Here is a 27,706-nt window from a genome sequence, read left to right as displayed (position 1 = left end):
TTTGTCCTGGAAGCTGTTCATCTAGTGCCATCCAGAGGCCACATGTCCTTGAAATGGAGCTGGGGAAGCAAAAGCGGAAAAAGGAAGGGAACTTGACTTCTATGCCTATTATATTATTTGTGTACAGTGTACACGTACACATGTATGTACATATGTGCACACACATGGAAATGTATGTGTGTCTCTAATGTGTGTGTGCGTACACTTACATGTGTGCAAGTCCCTGTGTATAGCTTGGGGTGGGCACCACACGCCACCAATTCACCATGCTGAGCAGTAACTGCAAAATGCCATTCGGTTCACATTCAGTAAGGAATTGCCAGGAGTGACTTGGGGGGGGCGGGGGCAATGACCTAACGCTAGAGCAGCAGGTCAGAGGTGGGGGACTCGGTTCTCCCCCTGACCCCAGGACGGTGAACCCCACCTCTCTGGCTCATCTGTCCACTGAGAATGGCCCTTCTCACCTAGAAATAAGCGAAGGGCCTTGCTCTCCTTGGGGGCGGGGGTGTCATAAGAAAGGGGGGGCGAGAAGGCGCCTAGTGCGACAAGCCCGGGGCAGCGCGCGGGGGAGGCGCGGGAGGCCCGTGTGTTCACAGGAACAGCGAACGCAGCTCATTCCAGCGCGATGTTAACGAAGCTCAGGTTCCCTGCACCCCCAAAGCAAGACCGCCAACAAAAACCTCTAGGCGCCCATCCGCCGCCGGGGTGCACCCGCCGAGTCCCGGCTGAGCCGGGGTTACCGCTCCGCCTCCCGCCTCCCGCGTCCGCGGACTGCGCGCATTTTTAAAGGCGCACTGCCCCCCAGTGGCGCGAGACAAACGTGCCGCGTGGCCCGCCCCCCAACAGCCAACCCCCAATTTGATTTTGCCTGGGGCCCCGGGAAAGCGTCGGGCGTCGGGGGGGTGGAGGGGGGGTCACCAGTCCGAAACGAGACTGAACGCGGGAGCGCGCGAGGAGAGAGGCCGCGATCCGGTTAGAAACCTGGGGCCCCTCGCTGAGCCCGCGGGGCCTCCCGGGGCCCGGGTTCGCGCTTTTTTTCTCGGCGCTGCACCTCTGGATGGGGCTCGACCGAGCGGAAATTGGCGTGGGAAGGGTGCTGCGAGGGGACACAGGGCGCGCAGGGAAGGGGAGGCGGCGGCCCGCACCCCGGGAGCGCTGGCAGGAGGCGCGTGAGGGCGCATCTGGGTGCGTGCGACCCGTCGCCCCGTGGGCTCAGCTGCAGGCTCCCGGGTAAGTGGCAGCGGTGGGCGCCGCAGGCCCACAGGAGTCGGGGGCTGTGCCAGGGGTCCCGCGGGCCCACAGGAGTCGGGGGCTGTGCCAGGGGTCCCGCGGGCCCGCCCGAGTCGGTCTTCCCGGTCGCTCCCTTTAATTGGTGCGGTCATCAGCCCACTGTGAGGACGGGGAAGCTGGGGCTCAGACAGGTGCCACCTGCCCGTGACCGCCAGGGGGTGCAGGTCTCTCTGGACCGGAGCTGGAGCTTTCCGCAGAGACCCGGGCGGCGGGGCCAGGGCCGGACGCGCGGCCCCCCGGCCGAGCCCGGGCTCAGAGGCGGGGCGCCCGAGCTCGAAAGGGCGGCGGCGTGCGGCCTCTCACCTTGACGATGAGCGGGTTCTGAAACATGGAATCCCGCACGACCCCCAGCCTCTCGTTCTCCATGCCGGGCCGGATGTCGGCCACCGCCAGGGGCCGCCGCGGGGGCGGGCAGATCTGGCTGACCGTGCGGCGCACCGGCGGCTTCTTCCTGCGCGGGGCGTCCTGGCAGGAGCTCTCGGCCTCCGGCATCCTGGCGGTCGCGGGGAGTCGACCCGGGGGCTGGATCCGGCGCCCTCGGCAGCTTGGGGACCCGCGCGGAGCTCGGAGGAGCCCACCGCTCGGACCCTACCACTCGGACCCAGGGGTGGGCACCGGACGCCGGGCTCCCTCCGGAGCGGGGTGCGCCAACCTCTGCAACTCCCTCCCCTCGTTTCAAGGAGACCTAACAGCGCCTACGAGCCCCCCTCTGGCTCCTCGGAGCTGCTTCTGGGCGCCGTGCTGCGGTTCGGGGAAGGAGAGGCGGCCGAGACCCCCCTGAAGGAAGAATGGAACGGCCTGTCCCCATGGCGACGGGACGCCAACGGTTCCACGCGGGCTTCGTTTCTTCTAGGAAACTCTTGGCGGTCACCTAAGTGGACGTGTTCAGAGTTTTCTTAAATAGACGTGAGGCAACCCCAAGAATTACCACTTGTGTTAAAAGGCGACAGGGCCCTCGAGGGCCATTTAGTCTCCCAAGTCAAAGATTCACACACACACACAGACACACACACACACAGAGACACACACACAGACACACATACAGAGACACACACACAGACACACACACACAGACACACAGACACACAGACACAGACACACACACGCACACACACACCCGGCACACACACACCCGGCACACACACGCGCGCACACACACACACACACACACACGCCAGCACAGACACACACACAGACACAGACACACACACACACACAGACACACACACACACCCGCACAGAGCGCTAAATGTTTCACGATGAATTAGGAATCCTCACTGGCTGGGCCATCTCACACTACTCACCCTCCTGGATCCCCGGCATTTTCTCCTGTGAAACAGGGAGGAGAGTCTGGGGTTAAATGAGATCAACGGTGCCCAACTTTGGGCAACAGAAGGAAGGCGAGTTGAAAAGCACAGATTCGCTGAGCCGGAATATCTGGAAATGGGATCCGAGGGAATCTGTATTTTAAAATATCTCCCTCCCTTCCTTTGGATTTTTTTATTTCGAAAAAGTTCAAAGCTGCAGGAAGGTCGAAAGAAGAGTACAATGAAAACCCATGCAGATTTCACCGAGATTCCCCGGCCCTTAGTATTCACCACATTTACTTTCTCAGGGTGGGTCACCCCCCACACACACACACGTTGAGGAATTATTTTGAAAACACCTGCAGACAGTGTTGTATTTGACCCCAAACACCTCAGCAAGTATCTGCCAAGAACAAGGAGCTTCTCATACATAACTACAAGGCCATTATCATGACCATGGACTTTTAATGTGATGCTATAATGGTGCCCGATAGGCAGCCCATAGGCAAAGTTGGGGATCTGCCCCTTTCACAAGCTTCCCGGGTGAGTGGAGCAGTGTTTTTGGAACCACTGGCCTGGAAGTTCTCTCCTTCCTTCTAGTGCCAACCTTTTGTGGGTTTCTTCCCCCACCACCATCACCATTGAATGCCCGCACCGTGAGGAGTTCCCCACAGGGCAAGATGCATCGGCCGCGAACCTGCACTTCACCTACGTGCCAACAGCGGACAACACCAGCCCCACTCCAGAGTGGCCCTGACAGACTTCCGCGGCTCACCCAAGGCCCGCAGCAGCCCTTGGTGGTGACATTTGGGGGGGGGTGAAGTGTGCCTGTGGTTTCTCCAGCCTGTCTCACTTCCGGACTTTTGCAGAAACGCAGGCTGTGCACTTTTCGATCAAAGCCGCTTGGCAGCTCACACGGAGGAAGTGGGGTGGTGCAGCGAGGGGCAGGAGTGGAGCCGCGGAGAAGAGCACAGGTGTGAGTCCTGGGCGGGCCGTAAGTCCCCTTGGACAGGTTACGTGAAGCCCTAGTTTCTCACCCACGAGGTGAGGCCGATGACACCCAGTAAAGACACCTGCAGCCCAGGGTTGTTACAGGATTGAGAAAACAAGGTGCCAATATGGTCATGTTCGCTGTGCAATAAGGCTGGAAACTTGAGCGGTGTATGCGCACTTTTAATCACAGCTAAGTGTCTTCAGGACTCAGCTGAAGGGGGGGGGGCTGGAATAGGTCTCGGGGGCCCTCTCTGCCTCATCTAAGCTTAGTGTGCAGCAGACCTGCACAGCTGCCCCCGCCTGCCCCTGAGGCCGCATCCTACCCCTCCCCGGCCGCTCGCTGAGCCCAGCCGCCCTGGCGCCCTTCAGCTCCTCGGGAATCAGGTCGGGGCCTGTGGCTTTGCTTCCAGCGCAGGACACTCGTCCATCCAGATGCGGGCTCCTGTAGAACTTGGCTCAAACGTCGCTCCTCGGAGAGCCTTCCGGCATCCACGGAACCGCTCACCGTCGCCAGTCACTGTCCATCACGCCGCTCGGTTTCGTCTTCCGTGTGGGAGAGCCTGCAGTTATCTTGGCTGACTGTGCGCCCGCCTTGCTCAGGGCTGGGCCCTCGCCGTCCTCTCCGCTTGTGGACTGGGGAGGGCGCTGGGCAGGCGCCGTTGAATAAATGGGGTGCGCGCACGAATTAGCCAGACCGCGGGAGAGGTCGGCCCACTCGCTTACTTTTAGGATCCCGCCCAGTCCATCCCACCCCAGGAACGAAATGGGCAGAAACCACACGGCTGTCACAGTCCGTGGGAGGGGGCTGTCACCGTGGCAACGGGACGCCGAGGTGGACCGGAAGTGACGCGCGCGACCACTTCCGCTTCCGCCGCGGCAGCACTTCCGGGGCGGAAGGCGGGCGGTGGCGCTCGGGACCGTCTGCAGGTAGGAAGCGGTTCTGGTTGCTCCGGGTGTTTCCGACGCGCGTGTGTAAACCGAGCGGCGGGCGGCTGTCGTCCTCCGGGAGACGCGCCCGTGGCCTGGTCTCCGGGCGGGGGCGGCCGCTGCAGGCCGCTCCGCACGGGGCCGAGGCTGGGTCTGCCCGCTGAGGGGGCCGAGCGGGCCCTGCGGGTGGTGGGCTCCCCGGAGCCCGCGCGGGCGGCGAGGAGTCGGGGCGGGAAGCGGAGGCCCGCAGGGGTGGAGATCGGCGCGTAGCCTTCGCTGCAGGGACTCTCTGGGCCCAGAGGACGAGGCCCCGCCGGCGGGAGGCCCCTGGTGGTTAGCGCCGGAGGGGGCGGCGGGGCTCCCGGGACACGCCGCACACCCGGCAGGGCCAGTGGAGCCGTCGGAGGCCTCCAAGCGACTTTCAGACTCAGACCAGCCTCAGCTCAGAAAGGCAGCGCGGAGGAAACGCGTTCCTCGGGGACGCAGCCGCCTTCGGCACGTCCCGGAGGACGCCGGGGACGCGGTGTTTGCGGGAACCGAGGGGGCAGCGTCCGCCGCGGAGCCCGGGCGCCGACCTGACCGGCCGCCGAGGGCCTGGTAGCTCTGCGGAGTCGTGGGTCTGGGCCTAAGAGGAACGGGGAACCCGTAACATGTACGTAGCGGGCAGTGACCGTATATTTTAAAGGGTTGTGTTGAATTCAAGAAACGAGACGGAGGAACTTGGGTGTTTACGAAGAAGACAGTGGTGGGGAGTGGGATATTTAATGCAACAGCCTGCTCTGCTCCTTGCTGTGAGGAGGTCCTGCGGGATGGGCCGGGAGAGGCCTAGGCGCTCAGCGAACGCGCGAGTAGGGAGGGTGGGACTACGAAGTGGGTGGAGGGGAGGAAACGGACAGAGCAGTTTCTCCCAAGAAATGTTGCTGTGAAGGGGAGGAAGGGGATGGGGCGTTAGCGTGAGAGGATGGTTGCTTCCTTGTTTTTTGCTTGTTTTGTTTAATTTAGAGGAGCCTAGAGATGGATGGAGTGTTCCTAGAAGGCAGCCAGTGCGGACAGGCTAGAGATGGGGGGATGGGTGACCTGAAGGATCCGGGTCTCTGAGAGGCGGCGGGAGGCTGGCATCCAGCAGCACGGGCAGGGAGTGGCCTTGTCAGGAGAAGGGTCACTTCCTTTGCTGCAGCAAGAGGGGAAGAGCGAAGGGGACAGGTGCACGCAGGCATGCTGGGTTGGAGGGAAACATTTCTTATCTAACGTGTGTGCATGAGGGAGGTCAGAGGCAAGTTAGTTGGCTGCAGGTGAGGGGAACAGTGGCATTTAGAAGTCTGCTGAGAGTTAAGGCGATTTGAAATAGTTCTTTCAAGAGAGCGGGCAAGTGAGCTGTCTGGAGCAGTGCTGTCCAGAAAAACAGCGTGCAAGCCACGTATGTAATTTAATATTGTGGCTAGTAGCCACAGTAAAAAACATGAAAAGGAAAAGGTGGAATTCGGGATGTATTTTACCCAACAGTATTCAAATTACTGTTTCAACAGAAAGCAGTATGCAAAAATCATGACTGAGGTCCTTTAGTGTCTTTGTTTTAGGTGTTTGGGACCCAGTGTGCCCTTTATACTTAGAGCGCAGTTTGGCCTGGCTGCCTTTCAGGTGCTCAGCCGCCTCGTGTGGCTAGTGGCTACTGTAGCAGGTCTAGGTGGGCATAGTTCAATTGCTGGACAGTGTTCAGGTCCCACCTAGAATCAGCAACCAAGTGTTTAGAGTGGTGCTCATCTGCCCAATTGTGATTTTTTTTCTTCTCCAGCCGCCTTTAGCAGTTTAAGCACAGCCAAAGAGAAGGCATTGATTCATTCCATAATATGTATTTATTGAGCTCCTCCTCTGAGCCAGGCACTATGCTGGATGCTGGTACTACAGTAGTATACTGTATAAGATGGACAAAGTCTGCTAGACTCTCCGAATAGTGGGTCAGCCTGCAGCACTGACCTTGCCTATAGCTGAGACCTTAGAGAGGTCATACCTAGGTTCCCATGAGTCTCTGGGTGACATCAGGGAGGAAGGCCTCAACCAAAGCTCTCGGTACCTCCATGGAAGGTGAGACCCTGAGGCTGGGGGATTTGGTGTATAGTGTAAGTCCACGTGTTCGGTTGTAGCTGCCCTCCCTCCAGCCACACAATTCCTCTAGCCTCTTCACTACCCAGGAGAAGCTAGGTGTCTTCTGTAGAAAATGTGGTCACCATTCAGACCTGAGAAACTGCTGATAACAGAGAGAGCTCCTGGATCCATTGTTAAATGAAAAATAGCAAAATGCTGATCAGAATATATCGATGCTACCTTCTGTGTAAGGAAGGAGGGAAATGAGAATAGTTTATGGAGTTTGAGCCACATAAATGTTTAACTAGTCAAAGAGAAATGAAGTCTTAAAAATTGAAACACAGAAGCAATACAGAGCAAGGAGGGTTATAAGACTTGTTTGTAAAATTATACTTGTAACCATCTCTTTTATAAAGTTCATTTCTGTTAATGTACTTCAGCTGCAAAGTGCATGTGCTCTCTGAGTATTGACATTGGTGCCTTATGAAATCTCATTCCAACTTAGTGTAGAATTCTGACTCTTTGTTGGACATTAACAAGGCCCATCCAGCCTCTTTCTCAGAGGTGACCTTCTTTTTGAGGTCAGTGGACACTGGATGTCCCCACTGTGAAGACATTGGTGGTCTTGCACTCTGATGTCAGATAGAGTTCCAGGACATGGCTCCCCGATGGTGGCAATACAGGCAGATCGCCGCCTTCTTGGAATTTCCTTTTCTAGCAGAGGAGACAGACATTAAATGACTAATTAAGTAACCTTCTTATTTTTTAAAGCTACAGTTGGGCAAAATGTTACAAAAATTAAGTACAGTTTGCTATGAAATCAGTGTAGCATTTGGGGAATGGGCCAAGCCCAAGGGGTCATGGGAATCTTTCTTTCTATTGCTTTTTTTGGGTAAATACTTAGATATTTATATCCTTGAATTGATTGTTTTTAAACACAAACAAAAGCAACCTATACCCTTGTTCTGCCCCTTGCTTTTTATTTTGGACATTCAAGTAATATAGATAAAAATGTAGCACCCCATCCTCATTACCCCAATTAAGAAAGAAAAAAATCACAGCTATAGGAGAAACTGGCTCTGTACTTGTCCCTAATCCCTGAATTTGCCAATTTAATCCCCATACCTATGTTCATAGTTTTACTCATATGTATCCATTGAGAAAAGATACATAAAATTGTTTGTGGGTTTTAGACTTAATATACATGGTGTCATCATGTGTACATCCTTTTGTCTAGGGAAAGCTTTCTTGAAGCAGTGATGTTCCAGCCAAGCTCTGCAGGATGGAAGGAGGCGAGGAGGAGGGGAGGCAGCAGAGAGTGCTCTAAGACACAGGGAATTGGGTGCTGTCAGACCTTGAGCCAAGGGAAGGAGTGTGGCATGTTTGGGGGACCAGAAAAGGGCACGTGTGGCTGGAGCACAGAGTTGGAGGAGAGGTAAAAGGTGACGCTGTGGGGAGCAGGACCTGGCGGTGCAGGGACGGTGGTTCCCCTTAACGATTTTTCCTCTGTCGTGAAGGCGGTGGGAGCAGGCAGAGTGGGCAGCAGCGAGCCCCCTGAGCGTATGCACTGGCATAGAGCGTGTAATCATGACTCCAGCCTGTCATTGTCATGAAGTTCCATTTTCTGTGATTTTTTTTTTCCTCCCAAGGCTAGTGTTTAAAATGCTTTGCAAAAATAAGCCATTGTTGTCAAGTTTCCCTCTAGGAATAAAATGGAAGGCGAGTCGAGCAGATGGGAGATCCGCACTCCAGTTTTTGACAAGAAAAAGAAGAAGTATTCTGTAGATAAGGAGAGACACAGGACGCACGCCCAGGAAGGTTTCAGAGACGTCCCCCCAGCAAGCGAACAGTCTCACAAAACGAAAAAAAAGAGAAAGGACCGCCAGCATTTGGCCTCGTCTGCTTGGAAAGCACCAGAGCTCCTTGAGGAGCCCGAAAAGGCCGCTTCTGCAGCCAGAAGGCGGAGGAGCAGCGCCCCGGGGTTACAGGACGAGGCGGGCGTGTGCGTCCTGGTGGACAAGGCGAACATCGAGAACACGTCGAAGAGCCGTAGGAGGAATGTTGACATCGTTTATGTTGACATGAGCAAGGAACAGGAGGCAGCCAGAGCGCCTGGAGCCGCTGAGCCGCGTGCAGTTTCTAAGCGACATGAAGATGAGTCGGAAGAATCACGCAGAAAAGTGAGGGAGGAAAGGAAGAAGCGTAGGCGGGAAGCTGCGCCCTGCGATGCGGGGCTGGGAGGCCTGGGCTCCGGTGCCAGGGCCCTGTCCCAGCCCGAGTCCCTGCTCTCTGTGGGCCTCGAAGGCGCGGTCACACAGCTGCCGGGGGCTGCTCAGAAAAAGCCTAAGAAAAGAAAGAGAAAGATTTCACGTAGCCAGGAATCTGAGGGTCCCGAGCCTGGGACCTCGGAGGGCTCGCAAGTGGTCCCAGGTGCGGGGCCTGCAGAGGGCTGGGAAGAGCCCTGCAGGTTAAAGAAAAGGGCTAAGAAAAAGAGGCGGAGGTCTTATGCTGAAAGCGCCCCAGCTTCCGGCGGTGGGCTCTCGGGGTGCCCCACGAGCTTCAGGGACCCGCTCCTCGACTCACTGGAAGGCACCGGCTCCTCGATTGAGGAGAGCATGACACCCCGGCCGCGAGAGGAGCCAACCCAGGAGTGTCCGCAAGAGGTGCAGAGGTAACGTGGCCTGTCTTGCCTCCTGAGGGCGTCTGTCTTCTGTCCAGATTCTGCCTGGGGCCTCTGTTCAGCACATCCCTGTAAATGGCAGGAATCCCAGAGATAGGCCAGGAAACGTACAGCGCCCTCTGAAAACTGTGGACCCTTTTCTTAGACAAATACACACAATTTCTTTTCCAGCTTCCTGTCTGAGTAGTTAGTTGATACAGTCAAACTTACGAAGAGGAAATTTGAACATTTGGCAGACAGTTTGGGGATGAATTAGTGATTGATACATAGAAAACCATGCAAAGGGGAAATGTGGCTATTACCACAGTAAAAATAACTGTAACCATGGAAACCCTGGCATTGATTTAACTAATTAGTAACCATTATTATAAAACTTAACTCATTGGAAGGGTTGGGGAGAGGTGTCTATGGCGGTAGCAGAGGGCTTAGCTTATTAGGAAGTCCGCATCTAAAACAAAATTCATTGAGAAATAGTAATGTAAGACATAATCTCTGGTGGAAGCAGTGTAGGGCTACACGTCTGCCTTGTGGGCAGCCTCTGAAGTATGGATCCGAGTTAGCAGTTACACCCGAGTTCAGACATCCCCAGCTGAACCACCTCTCATCAAAGTGAGAGTCATTTCAGGAAAAAAATGTAAAAGCTACTAGGGCAACTGATGTCTCAACACTAATCCAATTCCCCCTTTAGGTTAGGACCTGCAGATGAAGAAAACAGCGTGGAATGGGCTAGAGATTCTGAAGCTCGGCATTTGTCTGAAGACTCGGAGGGTGCAGACGTGGACCTGGCCTCCGCCGTGCGGCAGCTCCGGGAGTTCATCCCTGGCATCGGGGAGAGGGCGGCCACCACGATTAAGCGCATGTACCGGGATGACTTGGGACGGTTCAAGGAGTTCAAAGCGCAGGGTGAGCTTGGGAACCTCGGTGCTGTTGAACTTCCCTCCAAGCACAGCTGGCCCCTTCCTTCTGTGAACATTCAGTTTTATAGATTCACAAGAACCATTCTTCAGCTACTTTCAGTTTTATTTCCATCCAGGATTGTGTTTTTTTAAAATTGAATTTATTGAGGTTAGCTTGGTAAATAAGATTATATAGGTTTCAAGTGTACGCTTCTATAGCACATCCCTCCAGAATTATTGTCCGAGCTGTAAAACGAGCCCAGTGAAGTGCACTGGTTTCCCCTTTGCCTGGCTCTGCTGGGGGTCAAGGAGGTTGGCTGGTTGTGGCCTGGGAAGGATACGGAAGTGAAATAAAATTAAGTACATTAACTTATCAACTTCCATGAGGTGTGATTTCTTTCCCTGAAACTAATTTGAGGGTGAGCTGGTGGAGTGGGCATGGTGTCAAACGAGACCCAGCCTGGTTCCTCCTGGATTGCATTGTGTTGCAAGCACCTCCCAGGAAGCTGATTGGATTTGAGGATAAACTGCGAGCGTGAGGCCACGTGCTAACTGAGCAGTTTGCCGAGTGCTGCTGTAAGGTCCAAAACCTCTGGCCATCAAGAAAGAAAAGGGGCAGTCGTGGGAAAGATGAGCTTTGAAAACTAGACAGATTTATAGAGCAGGGTCTATAGAACGATCCCAGCTTTGTATATTCTGTGCTGAAATTTTTAGAGTATGTATTTTATAAAAGATATTTTAGAAATAAGTCAAAGGATAGAAATACACTGTATAACGCAGTCAGCATGTAATGAAACGTGAGTGCTTTGAGTTTCTAAGAGGAATAGACTGTCAGGTGCAGTGACATTGTCCCCCCCGTACATGTGCGTGGTGAGCATACGTGTGACGTCCATACCAGCCAGTCCACAGGCAGCCACGGGGGGCAGCGTGGCAGAGGAGAGTGAAGGCGGCTTTTCTCAACTTTTATTTCTATACTCTCAATTTTTAATGAATATACATTCACTTTTTTTTTTAATATCTTTATTGATTTCAGAGAGAGGAAAGGAGAAGGGGAGAGAGAGAGAGAAACATCAATGATGAGAGAGTCGTCATTGATCAGCTGTCTCCTGCACCGCCCCCCACTGGGGATCAAGTCTGAAACCCAGGCATGTGCCTTGACCAGGAATCAAACTGCGATCTCCTGGATCGTAGGTCGATGCTCAACCACTGAGCCACGCCCGGCCGGGCACATTCACTTTTTAATATAAAAGAACTATTTTAATAGATTGATGAGTAAGGAAGGTCCCTTGGAATGGGATGACCTTGGGAGAGGAGTGTGGCTTGAGCTGAATCGGAAGGACAGCTGGGTTCCACAGCGGGGACCAGAGACTAAGCTATAGCGCGCGAGCCAGGCTGCTCCCGGTAGGGATGGGCAGGGACAGGCTGGCGGGCCCCTGCATTGTCACCACTGAGGAGCTAGTGCTGGGTTCGCTTTCATTCATTATTGACAACACATACTTTCTTTCCCTCCCCAAATCCTAGGTGTCGCCATTAAATTTGGCAAGTTTTCTGCAAAGGAAAATCAGCAGTTAGAAAAAAACGTGCAAGAATTTCTGTCCCTGACTGGAATTGAGAATGCGGACAAGCTGCTGTACACGGACAGGTACCCAGAGGAGAAGGCCGCCATCACCGACCTCAAGAGAAAATACGCATTTAGACTGCACATTGGTGAGTCCAGAGTTGTCGCTTGACCACCCTCGACCTCTCACCTCATATGGCACCCATGGTGGGTGCTCAGCATAGTGCCAGGCCCTCGGCGCATGGGGACCAGTGTTCTCATTGGCAGCCTGTGTTTGGGGGATCAGGAGTGTGTTCATGCCTCCCAGGTATAGTGCTTTACAGATCTGAGCAAGAATGAGATGATCAACTTCTAGCTGTCCGACTTGGTAATAACTTTGCTTTTGGTTTCCCTTTCTGTTCTTTGTGGCCTATGTTTTGCACTTACCACACAGAGCACATCCTATAGGCACCAGGGTCTCCTGAGTGTTCTAAGTGTGGCTGTGTATGTGCCCGGTAGCTGGAACCCTTCCTGGAGGTGATGTTTGGAAGTCAGGGTCATGAAACGATACAGCATTGGCCTGGAAAAACCTCTCAGATATAAGGAGGTTAATTTCTGAGGTGGTCTCTGGAGAGCTCCCAGGAAAACGGAAGAGCGAGCCGTGTGGGGGGCTTGTTTCATCTGCAGGGAGTGAGGAAAGCTTAATCGTTTGGAAAGTTCCTATGGAGAGCGGGTGGCACGTGTCCCCACTTTAGCCCCCCTTCCTCCAATTCAAATTATGTGAATGTTACTCTGCCTTATGAGGGTCTTTTCCATGAGTTTCAGGAGACCGGAGCTGGAGCTGCTGCATACACAGCATCTAGTTTTCAGACGTCTCCAAGAAATTGGGTTGATTATGTACATCTGCTTTCCTCGACAGCTCCCTGCAGGACATGGTGACCCAGCCTTGCCACGGGTCTAGGGTAGTTAGTGCTATTGAAAGGGCTGTTCTGGGCCCCTTTACAGCTGTGACCACTTCATGCCACATGCCCACTGATCACCTCTCTGACTTTAGGTAAGGGCATCGCCCGGCCCTGGAAACTCGTGTACTACCGAGCCAAGAAGATGTTCGATGTCAATAATTACAAAGGCAGGTAAGAGCTACGTCTTAGCAGCTGGACACAGAGTGTGTCTCTGGTCTGTGCTGACACTAAATCAAAATGTCCACACGCCAGGTTAGAGGTAAAGGCACGAAGATCCGTGTGAAACCAGGTGTGTCTCGGTGTCAGGTGGTGTCTTCTTGGCTCATTTCCATTTCCACTCTAACCTCGTGTGGTCTCCCCTGAGTCCTCACTTTTTCCTTATACTTTCATTTCCACACTCGCCGTGCTCTACCTCTTTCTGTCACTCAGGAAGTCTGTCTGCTAACTCGTGAGTGCCTTGTGAACCCGGCGTTCCTTCTGGGGGCGACATGCCCCTGAGCACTTAGCCCGGTTCTCAGGTTGTCAGTAGATATTTGAAGGTGGAGGTTGGCACCAGTACGAGGTCACATGAATGTGATTCAGAGATTAGATTCTACGCAAGTGCTTATGTGGCGATAGTCATTCTTTCCTCCGTTTTTCCTAAATAAAATATCCACTTACAGTTTGTTTCCAACATTCCAAGTAAAACCAGTGTAGGTGAAGTGTGGCTGTGGGGAAGCCCTCTGCTCCAGGACGAGGGGACGGGTGTGAGAGCGTCAGCTCCTCCTCTGAGGGCTTGAACAGCGGCCAGCGGCTCCCCAACTGGACGCCCTCTGTGAGGCAGAGTTAGTGCTTCCAGCAGGGCCAACTGGGTTCTACCGAGCTACATGATTTGAAACCAACACATGTGTGTTATCTGAACTACAAACACTGATATGACCTTGGTTTCTTTTAAAAAATTTTTTTACCAATAAAGGCTCAACTGCTGTGGCTCAGTGGTTGAGCATTGACCCAGGAACCAAGAGGTCACCAGTTCGATTCCCAGTCAGGGCACATGCCCAGGTTGCGGGCTTGACCCCCAGTAGGGGAGTGTGCAGGAGGCAGCCGATCAATGACAACTCTCTCATCATTGATGTTTCTCTCTGTCTCCCTCTTTCCCTTCTTCTTTCTGAAATCAATAAAAACATTTTTAAAAAAATTTTTTTTACCAAAAGAAAAAATTAGCCTTACGTAGAGGAAAGGTCCCCCACACAGACTGACATCCATCCTACCCTTGGAGCCAAGCCCCAGTTTTAGACAACTGAGGACAGAACTTTAAGGGAAGTCCTAAAGATGACATTTGAAATCAGACTTAGAAGAATTCTTTTGGGAAATGAATGGTGACAGGTGAGGGAACATTTTCCTACCTGTGATGTAAGTGTGGGAATGAAATTTTTAGAATAATGAAAGTCTGTCATTCTAATAATAAAGTTCACTCAGTTATTTGTACCATATTTTTTGCGTTGTGGTCACTGTTTACCTTTAGAACATTTTTCCAACTTAAGGAATTCTTAATTTAAAAAAGTGTAGAAAGTCAAAAATAAAGAATTTTAATGTTTCCGTTTTTTTGTACATTCAGTCTGGCGTTCTCTTTTTTGCTGCTTCAAGGGTTCCCTTAAGTTTTTTTTAATCTCAGAAAGATCCCAATTGCCTTGAGAAGGAAACTACTAGAAGGCACAGTTCTTAATAGCGAAGGGCTCAAGTCTGTTTACCGTACTCTGAATGCGGCGAGCGTTGTAGGCACATTAAGAAATTTGTGCAGTATTGTGGGTGAAGTGTGGGGCCTCTAGGGCTTGGATGGGGATGCCCTGATCCCATTTGGCTCTGGCCACTGTACTGAGCCTGGCCTCTGGCCTGGACTGTGGGGACAGATTGATACGGTGACCACAGTGGAGATGCCTGGATAGAAAGTGACCGCAGCACTGGTCATTGGACAGCCCTCCCCTTGGTCATCGGACAGCCCGCCTCTCCAGCTTTCCCAGGACTACAGGGGACTGTGATGACAACGGTCTTTAATCTTGTAGTTAGTGCAGAGTTGTTGCAGCCTCTGGGTGGTAGGCAAACCATGGCCAGGGTATCTTTTTCTCCTGCAACAAGTCATTATTAACTGGGAGCGATTGCTTCATGGGTGCACGGTGCCCTTTGGGGGTGATTAAAGCCTAAAAACGAGATAGAGGTGATTAAGGCACAACATTTTGAACCTGCTAAATGTCACTGAATCATACTCTTTAGAATCATTAGTGTTGTGAATTTCACCTAATTACAAAATAAATTTTAAAACAAAGAATTATAACGTGTTCCTTTTGTCGTAGGTACAGCAAAGGGGATATGGAGAAGTTAAAAATATACCACTCCCTCCATGGCAATGACTGGAAAAAGATTGGGGACTTGGTGGCTCGAAGCAGCCTCTCCGTTGCCCTGAAGTTCTCCCAGATCAGCAGTGGTGAGTTGTGGTCTCTGGTGCCCACCTGGGTGAGTGAACAAGCCCCGCCAGCTGTCGGCCACCATGACCCAATGCCCAGGAATCGTTGCACCTGTCTATAGAGCAAGCTTTTGCTTTTTAAACCATCTTCTAACACTGATTTATTTCACTTCCTCCTGTGACATTATGAAACCGTGACCTTTAGTCACAAGACTGATGGCTACCACACCTCAGTTCTGTTGCTTTCAGCGCAACTGTGATTGCTGCCCAGTGGACCGATTCCAAGGAGGCTGGGCGGAAGAGGCCCTCCCCCAGCTGGCAGGGAAACTTGGGGAGGGAGGGGTGCAGCTCAGGAACTTTCCCTCAAACCAGTGTTGCTGATCTCCTGTCTCTTTCTCTTTCATCAAAAGCTTCCTCGCTTATATTCTTCACATGAAAAATCCTGTTGCTTTAAGGAGACAGTCTTTAGTGGCTGTCACTGTTAGCACGGGGCTCCCATGTCCGCCATGTGGGCAGGCGCTGATTCTAAAAATGGATCCACCACCACTGTAGTAGCTTCATTTTAGTTTGTGTGTAACTATCTGATAATCTTACCTTCTTAATTGAGATGTTGCCCATTGTCTTCTGAAAGTGTCTGACTTACCTCTTTTTTTCAGACTTTACTTTTTTAGAGCAGTTTTGGGTTCATAGTAAAATTGAGAGGAAGGTACAGAGAATTTCCACATGCCCCCTGCCCCTAGTGCACAGCCTCCCCCACCATCAGCCTCCCCCATCAGAGGGGTACGTTTGTTAGAGTCCACGAACCTACACAGACACATCCTAATCCCCTGGAGTCCAGAGTTGGCATCAGGGGTCATCTTGATGTTGTACATTCTATGGGTTTGGACAAATGTGTAAAGACATGTATCTGTCGTTATCATTTCGTTCGTAATATTTTGTTTGAAAGAAATAGATTAGCCACTCTCAGACCATCCTTTGTATCTACAGAAAGAAACCATGGCGCTTGGAGTAAGATGGAAACCCAGAAACTAATCAAGGCTGTTGAAGAAGTGATTCTAAAGAAAATGTCTCCCCAGGATTTAAAAGAGGTAGATTCTAAACTCCAAGAAAATCCTGAGGGCCGCCTGTCAATTGTTCGGGAAAAACTCTACAAGGGCATATCTTGGGTAGAAGTCGAAGCCAAAGTAGAAACCAGAAACTGGATGCAGTGTAAAAGTAAGTGGTAAGTTTTAAGGCTTCTTTTGTAAATTTCAGCAAGTCTCTGTCTCCCTCTCTGCACAGTTTCTGCAGAGTGGGCGGATGGGTGGGGTTATAAGAGTATCTGTGTCCCCCATGTGGAAAGCCTTCCATGCCAAGAGCCGCACCCCTCGTTTGCTGCTTCAGCTCCTGAGTGTCAGCATCTGATTTAAGTTAGCACTTGACCAGCCCTGACTTGCTGTACGGCTTCCTCATAGGAACTTGAACCTTTTTAATCCTGAACACAGACTTCTGATTTCTTCAGTCTGTCCCCTTTTAAGTCTTTGATAACAAGGTGGTTTTCTGTTTGTAGCATTAAAAATAAAAAATCTAACATTCAAGGGAGAAATCTCAAGCACGGTGATCAGGGGTAGCTCTGCCTTTTAAATTTTGCTGTCACACCCGCGTCCATCTGCCTTTGCCTAAAGTGGGGAGCCCTGCTCTTCATCTTAGAATGTCAGGTGCATCCGTTGCCCCAGGCACCTTCAGTCCTGAGCGTTCTGCACATTCTTGGCCTCGTGTAGCTTTTCCCACCTGGAGGTTCCCTGAGCTGGCCCTGGAAGCAGGGCTTCCAGGGCTCAGGACCCACCCCTGCACAAAGGAAGCTCGGGCATCCTGACTGTCAAACAAGAAGGCGGTTCCGAGCACGCATACTTTATGCTAAAAGCAAACTAGATTATACTGTTTCTTGTTTGTGCACCTTACATTCCACTGTAGAGTTGTTTATTTTAATAGAAGACTAGGCTCGGAAATACACTCCAAAGAACAGATAACGTTTGGGGGAAAGTGTGTAAGAAGGAGGAACCAGAGCCCTCCCCACCCCTACATTTTAGCCTAAGAAAAGGGTGGGTTGTGAGCCTTAGTCAGAGGGTTGATGGTCAGTGTTAAAGAAAGTAGACCACCTTCAGAGTCAACGAATTTAAACAATGTGTGAGACTTGAGTCTCAATTTGAAGAAAAAAGCAGGACCCTTGCAGCCTGAACATACATTTACTTCATGTATCATTGAAATGACCTCAAGTGACAGTTCAAAGCAGTGAATGAGGATGGCTGTTAATAAGAACATGGGTGCCATCGCCACGTGTGTGCCACGTCTCTCCCATCAGGAAGGTGAATTGCCCTGGCTCAGTGGTTGAGCATCAACCTGGGATCCAGGAGATCACGGTTCGATTCCTGGTCAGGGCACATGCCGGGGTTGCGGGCTTGATCCCCAGTGGGGGGCGTGCAGGAGGCAGCCGATCAGTGACTCATCATTAATGTTTCTCTCTCTCCCCCTCTCCCTCTCTCTGAAATCAATAAAGATATTTTTTTAAAAAGTGAGTGTGGTAGCTAATGATCAGATTGTGACATTTTTCTGTGCAAGACAAGGACCTTTTTAAATAAGTTGGATTGCTCCTCTCTCTAGGACCTTAGGTCATCTTCCCGATAGCCATTAGCTTTGCGCCTTAGAGGAATCCTCCGATCTTCCAGGACTTCACTAAATTGTCCCATGTTCCAGCAGCTGGAACGGGAGTCAGAGTGACATCATTGTGTGTGTAAACAAGACTAAACCGAGTTTACACAGAGTCCCTTAGCACTTGCTGATGGCTTATTCTTTTCGCCTTTTAAACTTGTTTATTGTGGAAGTTACCACACAAACGTAGGGCTCCTTGTATTCATCATCCAGGTTCAGTAACCACTGCTGTCTATCATTTGGTGTGCCCTGTCCCACTTTTTTTGGAAAACAGGTATATTGTGGGTGGTGGCAGATGCGGGCAGGGATGAGTTGCAGAAGCTGGAAAGTGGTTCTGAGGCAGGAGCTTAGATGAGAAAAAGATAGGGAACCGGAACAGAAGCTGTACATTTGAAAGTGAGCTGTGCTTTTCTTTCTTTTGATGCAGGACAGAGATTCTCACCAAGAGGATGACGAATGGCCGGGACGTGTACCGCGGAGTGAACGCCCTGCAGGCCAAAATCAACCTGATCGAGAGGTGCGTGTGGGAGCGGCGCCGGCTCGCTGCCACTCTGCCAGGGCGGTGTTCAGCCGCAGGCCGCGCAGGGGTGCGCGGTGCAGGCCCCTTCCAGCCCCTGCCCGTGTACGACGGTGTTTCCCTTGCGTAGGTGGTTCGTCCTAAATGAGCATGATGGCGATAGTGCCTGCCCCCGAGTGCTCCTGGGAGGAGTGAAAGGTGCATGGAAAACCTACCACACACACGACAAATACAGTTATTTCAGCCTTGGGAGGTTTTCCCTCGGATGTTAGTTATTTCCCCCCAGCTGCGCCCTGCTGCTCTCCATCACGTGCAGTCGGTGCCGCTGGGGCTGGGCCTTTGAGTTCTGGGCCTCGCAGAGCCCCCTGTCCTGAAGGAAGGGGGTCACGGGTCTGTTTCCAGAAGCCTGTGAGATGGACTGGGCTCCAGTTGAGTGAGAAACAGTAAAGAGCAGACAGAAGGAGGCTCTGGATTCTGTGCACCCCCACGTCCAGCCGTGTTCCCCCTGCTCATCCTGAACCCGCTGTAATGTCACTGGCGTGCCTCCCTGTGTTCCCACCAGAGAGACCCCATAGATGAGCGGAGCCGAGGAGACATCCCATGTCGGGCTGCCCGGGTTCCGGTGTCGGTACCGCCTGGCAGTTGTGAAACCTTGACCCAGGGACTCAGGCTCTCAGCCCCATCTCTGCGGCTATAGAGTGGAGGTAGCCCCCCCCCGAGCTCCTCAGGGGCGCTGAGGGTCAGTGAACTAGTGAGCGTCACGTGGTGTGTGCTGAGCACACAGGTACTGCTTCTGTGTCTGCACTGAGGGGTGAAAGTGCGTTTTTACCGTGACAGGCACCGTGGTGTGGGAGGATACCAGATAATGGGGAGGTGCAGAGGGCTCGGGAGGAGAAAGGGTGGCTTTCCAGGCCGTAGCCCACTAACTTAGTCACCTTGGGCTCACCTTGGGCTAGTGGTCTTACCTCGCTGGGCCTGTGCAACAAGGGAGCCGGCACCAGTGAACGTGCATCCCCGAAGATGGCCGTTGTGCTGATGTTTGCTTGAAAACTTCAATTTTGTGATTTCTCATAGGTTGTATGAAATAAATGTGGAGGATGCTAATGAAATAGACTGGGAAGATCTGGCTGGTACCATAGGGTAAGACCGTCTGTTCATATTCATGCTGCATGTGGGCTTATCTGGAAGTTGTGTTTATGTGCGTGTGTATTTTGAACCCCCACTCTGCCCCCACAGAAGGCACCTTCGAGGAGTGAATGGAGTGAGTCCAGAGCCTCAGAAGCTTCAGAGAGCTGGCGCGTTGTGAGACTAGTAGAGAGAGCCCCACGCGCCCTTTGCCCCCTTTGCCAGTAACCAGCAATTTGCAACATTTGCGTTACCCACCCCTACTCCCTTCTCCAGGGTAATTAAATGCTTCCCTTCACCATTTGAGCGCTGGTGGTGGGCGGCGTGTCCTAAGGGTGTCGTTCTACAGCTGTCATGCTGAGGAAAGTTGACTTTGACAGTGCTGCTCTATAAACACCGTCCACATTCAAACGTCACCGCTTGTCCCAGTCCTGTCCTTTCTCCCAGTCTGAGATGCAGTCCAGGATCACAGGCTGCGTGTCCTGTCTCCTCGTGTCCGTCAGTCTGTAGAGTTGAAATGTGGGGGGAATCTCCCTCCGCTGGAGTGTCTGATGGTTCCTCCCGGTTACGTTAGGGCTTTGGATTTCAGTCAGGAACGTGCTGAGTGCAGTTCATCACTCACATTGGGAGGCCCTGGGTCTGGTTTGGGCCAGTTTGGCTCTGCTGGCACCTGTCACGTTTCGCCGCTGTAGTTTTTGTGCAGTTGCTTTTGGTGGCGGTTTCCTCCTGGTGATGAAAAGGCTGCTGGGAGAGATTCTGAGACGGGAGAGCCTGTTGCTCTCTCGCTTCCCTCGTGGTCTCGGCGGTGCTCCTTTGCACCCGAGGAGAGAGTGCCCCGTGTGCATGAGCTGCCTGCCTTCCCTGGAGCCCACGGTGCTCCTTTGCACCCGAGGAGAGAGTGCCCCGTGTGCATGAGCTGCCTGCCTTCCCTGGAGCCCACGGTGCTCCTTTGCACCCGAGGAGAGGGCCCCGTGTGCATGAGCTGCCTGCCTTCCCTGGAGCCCGCCGTGCTCCTTTGCACCCGAGGAGAGAGTGCCCCGTGGTCATGAGCTGCCTGCCTTCCCTGGAGCCCGCGGTGCTCCTTTGCACCTGAGGAGAGTGCCCCGTGTGCATGAGCTGCCTGCCTTCCCTGGAGCCCACGGTGCTCCTTTGCACCCGAGGAGAGAGTGCCCCGTGGTCATGAGCTGCCTGCCTTCCCTGGAGCCCGCGGTGCTCCTTTGCACCCGAGGAGAGAGTGCCCCGTGGTCATGAGCTGCCTGCCTTCCCTGGAGCCCACGGTGCTCCTTTGCACCCGAGGAGAGAGTGCCCCGTGGTCATGAGCTGCCTGCCTTCCCTGGAGCCCGCGGTGCTCCTTTGCACCTGAGGAGAGTGCCCCGTGTGCATGAGCTGCCTGCCTTCCCTGGAGCCCGCGGTGCTCCTTTGCACCCGAGGAGAGAGTGCCCCGTGTGCATGAGCTGCCTGCCTTCCCTGGAGCCCGCCGTGCTCCTTTGCACCCGAGGAGAGAGTGCCCCGTGGTCATGAGCTGCCTGCCTTCCCTGGAGCCCGCGGTGCTCCTTTGCACCTGAGGAGAGTGCCCCGTGTGCATGAGCTGCCTGCCTTCCCTGGAGCCCGCGGTGCTCCTTTGCACCCGAGGAGAGAGTGCCCCGTGTGCATGAGCTGCCTGCCTTCCCTGGAGCCCGCGGTGCTCCTTTGCACCCGAGGAGAGAGTGCCCCGTGGTCATGAGCTGCCTGCCTTCCCTGGAGCCCGCGGTGCTCCTTTGCACCCGAGGAGAGTGCCCCGTGTGCATGAGCTGCCTGCCTTCCCTGGAGCCCGCCGTGCTCCTTTGCACCCGAGGGGAGAGTGCCCCGTGTGCATGAGCTGCCTGCCTTCCCTGGAGCCCGCCGTGCTCCTTTGCACCCGAGGGGAGAGTGCCCCGTGTGCATGAGCTGCCTGCCTTCCCTGGAGCCCGCCGTGCTCCTTTGCACCCGAGGGGAGAGTGCCCCGTGTGCATGAGCTGCCTGCCTTCCCTGGAGCCCGCCGTGCTCCTTTGCACCCGAGGGGAGAGTGCCCCGTGTGCATGAGCTGCCTGCCTTCCCTGGAGCCCGCCGTGCTCCTTTGCACCCGAGGAGAGAGTGCCCCGTGGTCATGAGCTGCCTGCCTTCCCTGGAGCCCGCGGTGCTCCTTTGCACCCGAGGAGAGAGTGCCCCGTGGTCATGAGCTGCCTGCCTTCCCTGGAGCCCGCGGTGCTCCTTTGCACCCGAGGAGAGAGTGCCCCGTGGTCATGAGCTGCCTGCCTTCCCTGGAGCCCGCGGTGCTCCTTTGCACCTGAGGAGAGTGCCCCGTGTGCATGAGCTGCCTGCCTTCCCTGGAGCCCGCGGTGCTCCTTTGCACCCGAGGAGAGAGTGCCCCGTGGTCATGAGCTGCCTGCCTTCCCTGGAGCCCGCGGTGCTCCTTTGCACCTGAGGAGAGTGCCCCGTGTGCATGAGCTGCCTGCCTTCCCTGGAGCCCGCGGTGCTCCTTTGCACCCGAGGAGAGAGTGCCCCGTGTGCATGAGCTGCCTGCCTTCCCTGGAGCCCGCGGTGCTCCTTTGCACCCGAGGGGAGAGTGCCCCGTGGTCATGAGCTGCCTGCCTTCCCTGGAGCCCGCGGTGCTCCTTTGCACCCGAGGGGAGAGTGCCCCGTGGTCATGAGCTGCCTGCCTTCCCTGGAGCCCGCGGTGCTCCTTTGCACCCGAGGGGAGAGTGCCCCGTGTGCATGAGCTGCCTGCCTTCCCTGGAGCCCGCGGTGCTCCTTTGCACCCGAGGAGAGAGTGCCCCGTGGTCATGAGCTGCCTGCCTTCCCTGGAGCCCACGGTGCTCCTTTGCACCCGAGGAGAGAGTGCCCCGTGGTCATGAGCTGCCTGCCTTCCCTGGAGCCCGCGGTGCTCCTTTGCACCCGAGGGGAGAGTGCCCCGTGGTCATGAGCTGCCTGCCTTCCCTGGAGCCCGCGGTGCTGCTGCCCTTGCACTTGCGCCAGGCCCGCTACTGAGGAGAGGCCACTGTGCTCAGTGTCCGGGTGGCTTGCTCGGTGACCGAGGGAGAGCCAGCCTGCTAAGCACAGTCCTCTGTGCAGATTGCTGAGGGTCACGGGGCACAGGTGTTGGTGGGCTTTGGGAAGTGGGTGTTGAGGGATTGTTTGGCGTTTAGTTTGGAAGGCGGACAGGAGCATGGCTGCTGGTGCAAAGTTGTCATTGACCCATGAGAAATGGTTTAAACTGGTTCGGTGGTCAGTTTATTATACTTTGGGAAGTGGCCAAAGAGCAATACCTCTTTTTAACTTGGAGAACTGGAATCTTTTAGTGACAGGCCCTGCCAGGAATTACGGGCACATGCTAACTTATCAGTTAGAACCCTTTCCTTCCCTAGCTCCCCTGTGGGGTGGGTCCCTGAGGGGTGACAGTGTCAGGTGCTTAGAAGGAGGGGGACCTTGCTTTGTACCCCACCAACTTGCATTCTGGGGGCTATGTCCAGAGAGCCCACCCTTTGTACTGTCAACCTACTTTTTAAAATCTGACTTTTCCAATAAATTTTTGTGTATTTTGTGACATTTCAGATCACATGTCTTAAATGGGTTTTTAATGATTTTAAGTAAAAATTAGATGTATATTTTATAATTTTTTAAAAATTGATTTTTGAAAGAGAGAGAGAGACCTCAATTTGTTGTTCCACTTATTTATGCGTCAGTGGTTGATTCCTGTTTGTGCCCTAACTGGGGATCAAACCCACAACCTTGGCGTTTGGGGACGACGCTATAGCCAACTGAGCTACCTGGCTCATGTATATTTTTAAAATGGATTATTCTACTTGAGATTTATAAGTCTCAATGCTGTAACATGGAGATTATGGCATCTAGTCAAATACTGTTTGAAATAGTACACCCTCAAAGTTTTACTAGTGAATTAAAACAGTGAAAAATAATTGAAAGTTCATTATCTCTAGATTTTTTAAAGCCTCCCTTGTGAATCATTTAGGCAGGATTTAAAGACAGCATTTTCACCTAATGAGACGTAACACCTACTGAGTTTGGCAATGTCTAGACCAAGTATCGTCTGAGCCTGAGCTGGGTCACAGAACATCACGCCAGCACGTGGCCTTGTGGGAAGCGGGTGGCGTGGTGCCCTGGAGTTAGACTGACCTGGAACTTATTTAGCCGTCCTCAGGCAGGTGGTTCCCGGCCTTGTCTCGGTTTGCTCACCTACACACTGGCTTAATAGGACCCAATGGGGCCCTGAGGAGGTGACGCAGGGCAGACTCAGCCTGGTGCCTGGTGCTCTGTGTTCAGCTAGTGGTCGCTGTGATGAAGAGGTTGAAGGAGCCCGCTCATCTTTTGCCTCTATGTCGTTAACAGATAAAATTGTCTGTGGTCATCATTCTAACTGATAGATTAGCTAATTATTGAAACAAATACGTCACACTTTCATTGTTTAAGAAAAAGTGTCCAGGAGTGAAGTTAGTGGTTTTCACTTTAGAAACTGTAAGATGTGGATGTTTTGGTTTTACTTACTATAAAGTGAAAATGTATGTGAGTCACAAAACAGCATCAGCATCTGCTTTGTTAAGCTTCACAAAATAAAAAACGGGCCCTCTGCATTTGAGTGGTGACAAGTGTGTATTGATCCTAAGTGTACTGATTAAGAGTGTAGAATTTGGAGTCAAATCACCCGTGTCCCAACTTGCCCTGTATTAGCTTGCACAGCTTCTCTGCCTCAGTTTCCCCATCTCTCAAATGAGGGCAGAGAGTCGTGGCCCCTTGATAGAGGGGTCGTGAGGCTTGTGGTTGATTGTGTTTGTGGCCATGACGATTTCACGCTGAGGGTGAGGAAAGCTCCCGAGGTCTACAGACCTCACCTCCGTGTCCCGTTAGCACACGTGCTGGAGTGATCGGCTTTGAACTCACACTAACCTCTTTTAAACTTTTCCTTCCTAAAGGGATGTTCCTCCGTCTTATGTTCAAACTAAATTTTATAAGCTGAAAGCGACCTGTGTTCCCTTCTGGCAGAAAAAGACTTTCCCAGGTCAGTATTTTCAGTATCTGAACGGCTAAGGCCACGGTGTGCAGTGCCATGCGACCGTAGTGCCTTGGGCACATGATGGTCACACCACACACACACACACACACTTCCAGGAAGAACGTAAGAGACCCGCTTCCTTTGCGGCCACTTGTGGGTGGTTTAGATGTGATTCTCAGACCTGGGTTATCAGAGTCATGTGGGCAGCTTGTTAAAAATGTACACAGTGGGGCTTCATCCCTGACATACCAAATGCTGGTCTCCAGGCCGGTTCAGAGGCGGGATTTTCCCTAACAAGCTCACAGGAGCCTCAAGTGGTCTGCCTGGCACCAGAGTTTGGCAACCACTGGTCTGGTGCCCCTCTGCCCTGGGGTGTGTGATGAAACACCTCCTGCATTCTGCAGACGTCACTCCCTGGGTTTGAATCTTGGCCCCTCCCCGACTAAGCCCATGACTTTGGGCAAGTTGCATAACGTCTCGGTGCCTTGGCTTCCTCACTTGAGAAACGGTTCAACAGCAGCGCCTGCCTCATAGGATTTCGAGAGGATTGAGCGAGCGCGTATAAGCAAACCAGTGAGAACAGCCTGGCACAGAAGAACCACACGAGACATCAGCAATGCCCCTGTCCCTTCACCCCGGAGAAAGGTTTTGCACAAGTGACTTCAGAGGTAAACCTTTCTCTTTAGAGATTATCGACTACCTTCATGAGACGAGCCTGCCTCTGCTCAGAGAGAAGCTGGAGAAGAAGATGGAGAGAGGCCGCGCGAGGCTGCAGACGCCTGCGGCGCCCAGGCGCGCCTTCCTGTTCAGGGACATCTTCTACTGCGACAGAGACAGCGAGGACGACGACGACGGGAGTGGGCCGAGTTAGGGGCAAGGTGCTGCGTGTCCATTCTCTGGCTTGGTTGTATTTCTATACATGTGTCGGTAAAGCTGTTTTTAGTGTTGTTGGCTAGTAAAGAAGATGCGGTGGCCGAAGGGCGGGCACAAAAGTGACGGCCTGTGCTGTGGAGCCGAGTCTGTCTGCATGTGAAGAGCAGGAGCAGGGTGTGATTTAACACCTGTCACGTTGGAGACAGTCGCATCGGACGGCTTCTGTGCGACCGCAGAACCCCAGGCCCCCGTGCAGCAGAGGATTCATGTCCCGTAAACATTTCACTGCATGGATTCAGCTCTGCATGGATTCAACTCTTCGTGCATTCAGCCATGCGTGGATCCGACTGTTCGTGCACCGGCAGAACGAGGGCATCACCGGCTCAGTGTGCACACGGTTTGCTTCCTGCCGCTCACTTGTTTATGTGTCTAAGGAGATGAGTGTCAGTGGGAAGTCGTGGGCGTGCCATTTCCTCATGCAGGTTTCAGTTCCCGTGCACCTGTCACAGGGTGCTCAGCCTGCCTTCCTGAGTGTGTCCCAGTGTTTAAAGATGTGTATTTTCCGGACATGATGCCCCCTCAGAGCCAGTCACTGGATTCACCTGGTGTCCAGCTGCAGGGAAAAGCTCAGTACTCTTCCATTGCTTCCAGAAACACTGGCTCCATTGGACACGGAAAGATGCCACGTGGGTGTCAGGCACACTCAAGCCTGCTGGAATTTCAGGGGCTACTCCAGTAGTCGGGAAGCAAAAGCACCTCAGACATTTCAGATTTGATTTCATATTGGGATCTAGGCTGCAAAATTGTTAAGCAGGATGGAGGAGTACACGGGGAGATGGAATCACCCAGTGATGGGCACCTGAGGGGAAGCCACTGCGGCCTAGTGTGCCCCGGCTCCTCCACAGCTCTGCCCCTCCCTGCCACTCAGCCTTAGCAGGAACCTGTCTCCCTGGCGCACATGGCTCCTGCCACCTCCTGCCTTTCAGTTTCTCACAAGTGTCCCGATGGGCAGCCCTGGGCAGGACCCAGCTGGTGGAGGAAGTAAAGTCTCCCGCCTTCTGGCCACATCTGTACCAGCGGCTCCCAGGGAGGAGCATGTGGTAAACAGTGTCCCATCACGGTGGTGGCGCCGTCTGTGCCGAGTGCTCTCTCTGACGTCACCTGTTACGTCATGATGTGATGTGGCTCGTTCATCTGCAGAGCTAGATGCTTCCCAAACCTGCCGTCGCCAGAGAAGGAAGAATGCAACAAGCCAGTTTCAGGTCCTGGGTCACCCGCGAGTCCCCAGCACCCACATAGTGCTGTGCATACAGTACACACTCAGTAAACGTTCAGCAGACAAACGAATATTTTTTTTAGAAAGCATTCAGCCTCGGTCACCTCCTCCCTCAAACAGCTTCCATGCTGGTGGGGATGTAAATTGTATGCTCCTTGTGGAGGACGGTGGGTAAGACAGCTGGTCCGTAAGAATGTACGTGTTTTACGGCCCCACAGTCCCACGTCCGGGGCCTGAAGCGATGGTGGAAGCAGTGCACTGGAACAGCACACATCATGTACATAGGGAAACACGAGTGCTCCTTAGTAGGAAACTCGGTAAGCAACTGTCCTTCCTACAGTGGACTATCATGCGGTGTTAAATGCTGGCAGATTCGGTTAACATAAGAGTTTACATATTTTCTCAATTTTGTAAAAGTAAAAAGAATAAAGGAGATTGTGTATATATAGATACATTAAAACGTGTGGAAAGAATTAAACCCAGCATGCGATGGTCCTCTGGGCGGTGGGACTGCGAGCACATGGGTTAGAATTCTCGATCCGCAAGGGCCGGAAAACCAGCCTGAGATCCGCGCGGTCTGGCACTGAAGGCCGACCATCCAGGAGGCACGTTTTACTTTAGGGCCAGACCCGCGGCTCGGTCACCAGGATGTGGCTTCTCCAGAGACGCTCACCTTCAGTCCCCCGGGGGCCTCGCGCAGGGCTGCCTCCCTACAGCCCCGGCCGCAGCACCTGGTGCCCGTTCTGGGGAGAAGGGGCCCCCTCTTGCTCTTGCTCAGGTCCTGGTGTTGTTCCCAATGCCCAGGCTGAAGCTTGTGCCGAACCCGAGCTCCCGCTGTAGCCGGGAAAACAAGGTTGCTTCTGGAACTGGGGTTTAGCACACCCCCTGAATGGCTGAGGGTCAGCTCCCCAGCAGAGGATCGGGGTCCCACGCGCAGAAGCGTGAACAGATTGAGGTGAACCACAAACGTAGACGACAGCCGGTCGACATTTACCTGTGTCGTGAATGTGACCCAGTACACGTGTGTACTTTGTAAAAGTGATTTTTGTAAGTCACCGATGTCTCCCATGCGCCTCCGGCCATACAG

At 53.3% G+C, this 27,706-nt stretch overlaps 2 protein-coding genes across 8 annotated transcripts in view; one reads left to right on the top strand and one right to left on the bottom strand.

Annotated features, from left to right (window-relative positions):
• CFAP77 (cilia and flagella associated protein 77) overlaps positions 1-2,076 on the bottom strand; it is a 93,520-nt gene extending 91,444 nt beyond the window's left edge. The window contains exon 1 of the mRNA XM_081152306.1: positions 1,594-2,076. Coding sequence (XP_081008432.1) covers positions 1,594-1,782 — 189 coding nt within the window. The 5' untranslated portion in view covers positions 1,783-2,076. The remainder of the gene's footprint in view (positions 1-1,593) is intronic.
• Positions 953-27,094, top strand: TTF1 (transcription termination factor 1). Of its 7 annotated transcripts, none has more exons than XM_081152303.1 (11): positions 953-972; positions 8,294-9,270; positions 9,968-10,182; positions 11,697-11,882; positions 12,767-12,845; positions 15,005-15,135; positions 16,102-16,336; positions 18,230-18,319; positions 19,394-19,459; positions 24,391-24,476; positions 25,157-27,094. In XM_081152303.1, exons 2-11 carry the CDS (start codon positions 8,312-8,314, stop codon positions 25,339-25,341), a joined length of 2,232 nt encoding a protein of 743 aa, XP_081008429.1. In that variant the 5' UTR covers positions 953-972; positions 8,294-8,311; the 3' UTR covers positions 25,342-27,094. The 7 variants fall into 7 exon arrangements, 5 of the variants coding, with proteins under 5 accessions (XP_081008429.1, XP_081008427.1, XP_081008430.1 ...); XM_081152301.1 differs by lacking the exon at positions 953-972 and adding an exon at positions 4,465-4,517; XR_013999918.1 differs by lacking the exon at positions 953-972 and adding an exon at positions 4,472-4,517 and having other exon boundaries at positions 16,102-16,329; positions 25,157-27,086.
• The last annotated feature ends 612 nt before the right edge of the window (positions 27,095-27,706 follow it).

This window comes from Miniopterus schreibersii (genome assembly GCF_964146895.1).
Source record: "Miniopterus schreibersii genome assembly, chromosome: 11".
In the NCBI taxonomy this organism is placed as follows: Eukaryota; Metazoa; Chordata; class Mammalia; order Chiroptera; family Miniopteridae; genus Miniopterus; species Miniopterus schreibersii.
The sequence above is the reverse complement of the archived record's forward strand: the minus strand, read 5'-3'. Positions and strand labels throughout refer to the sequence as shown.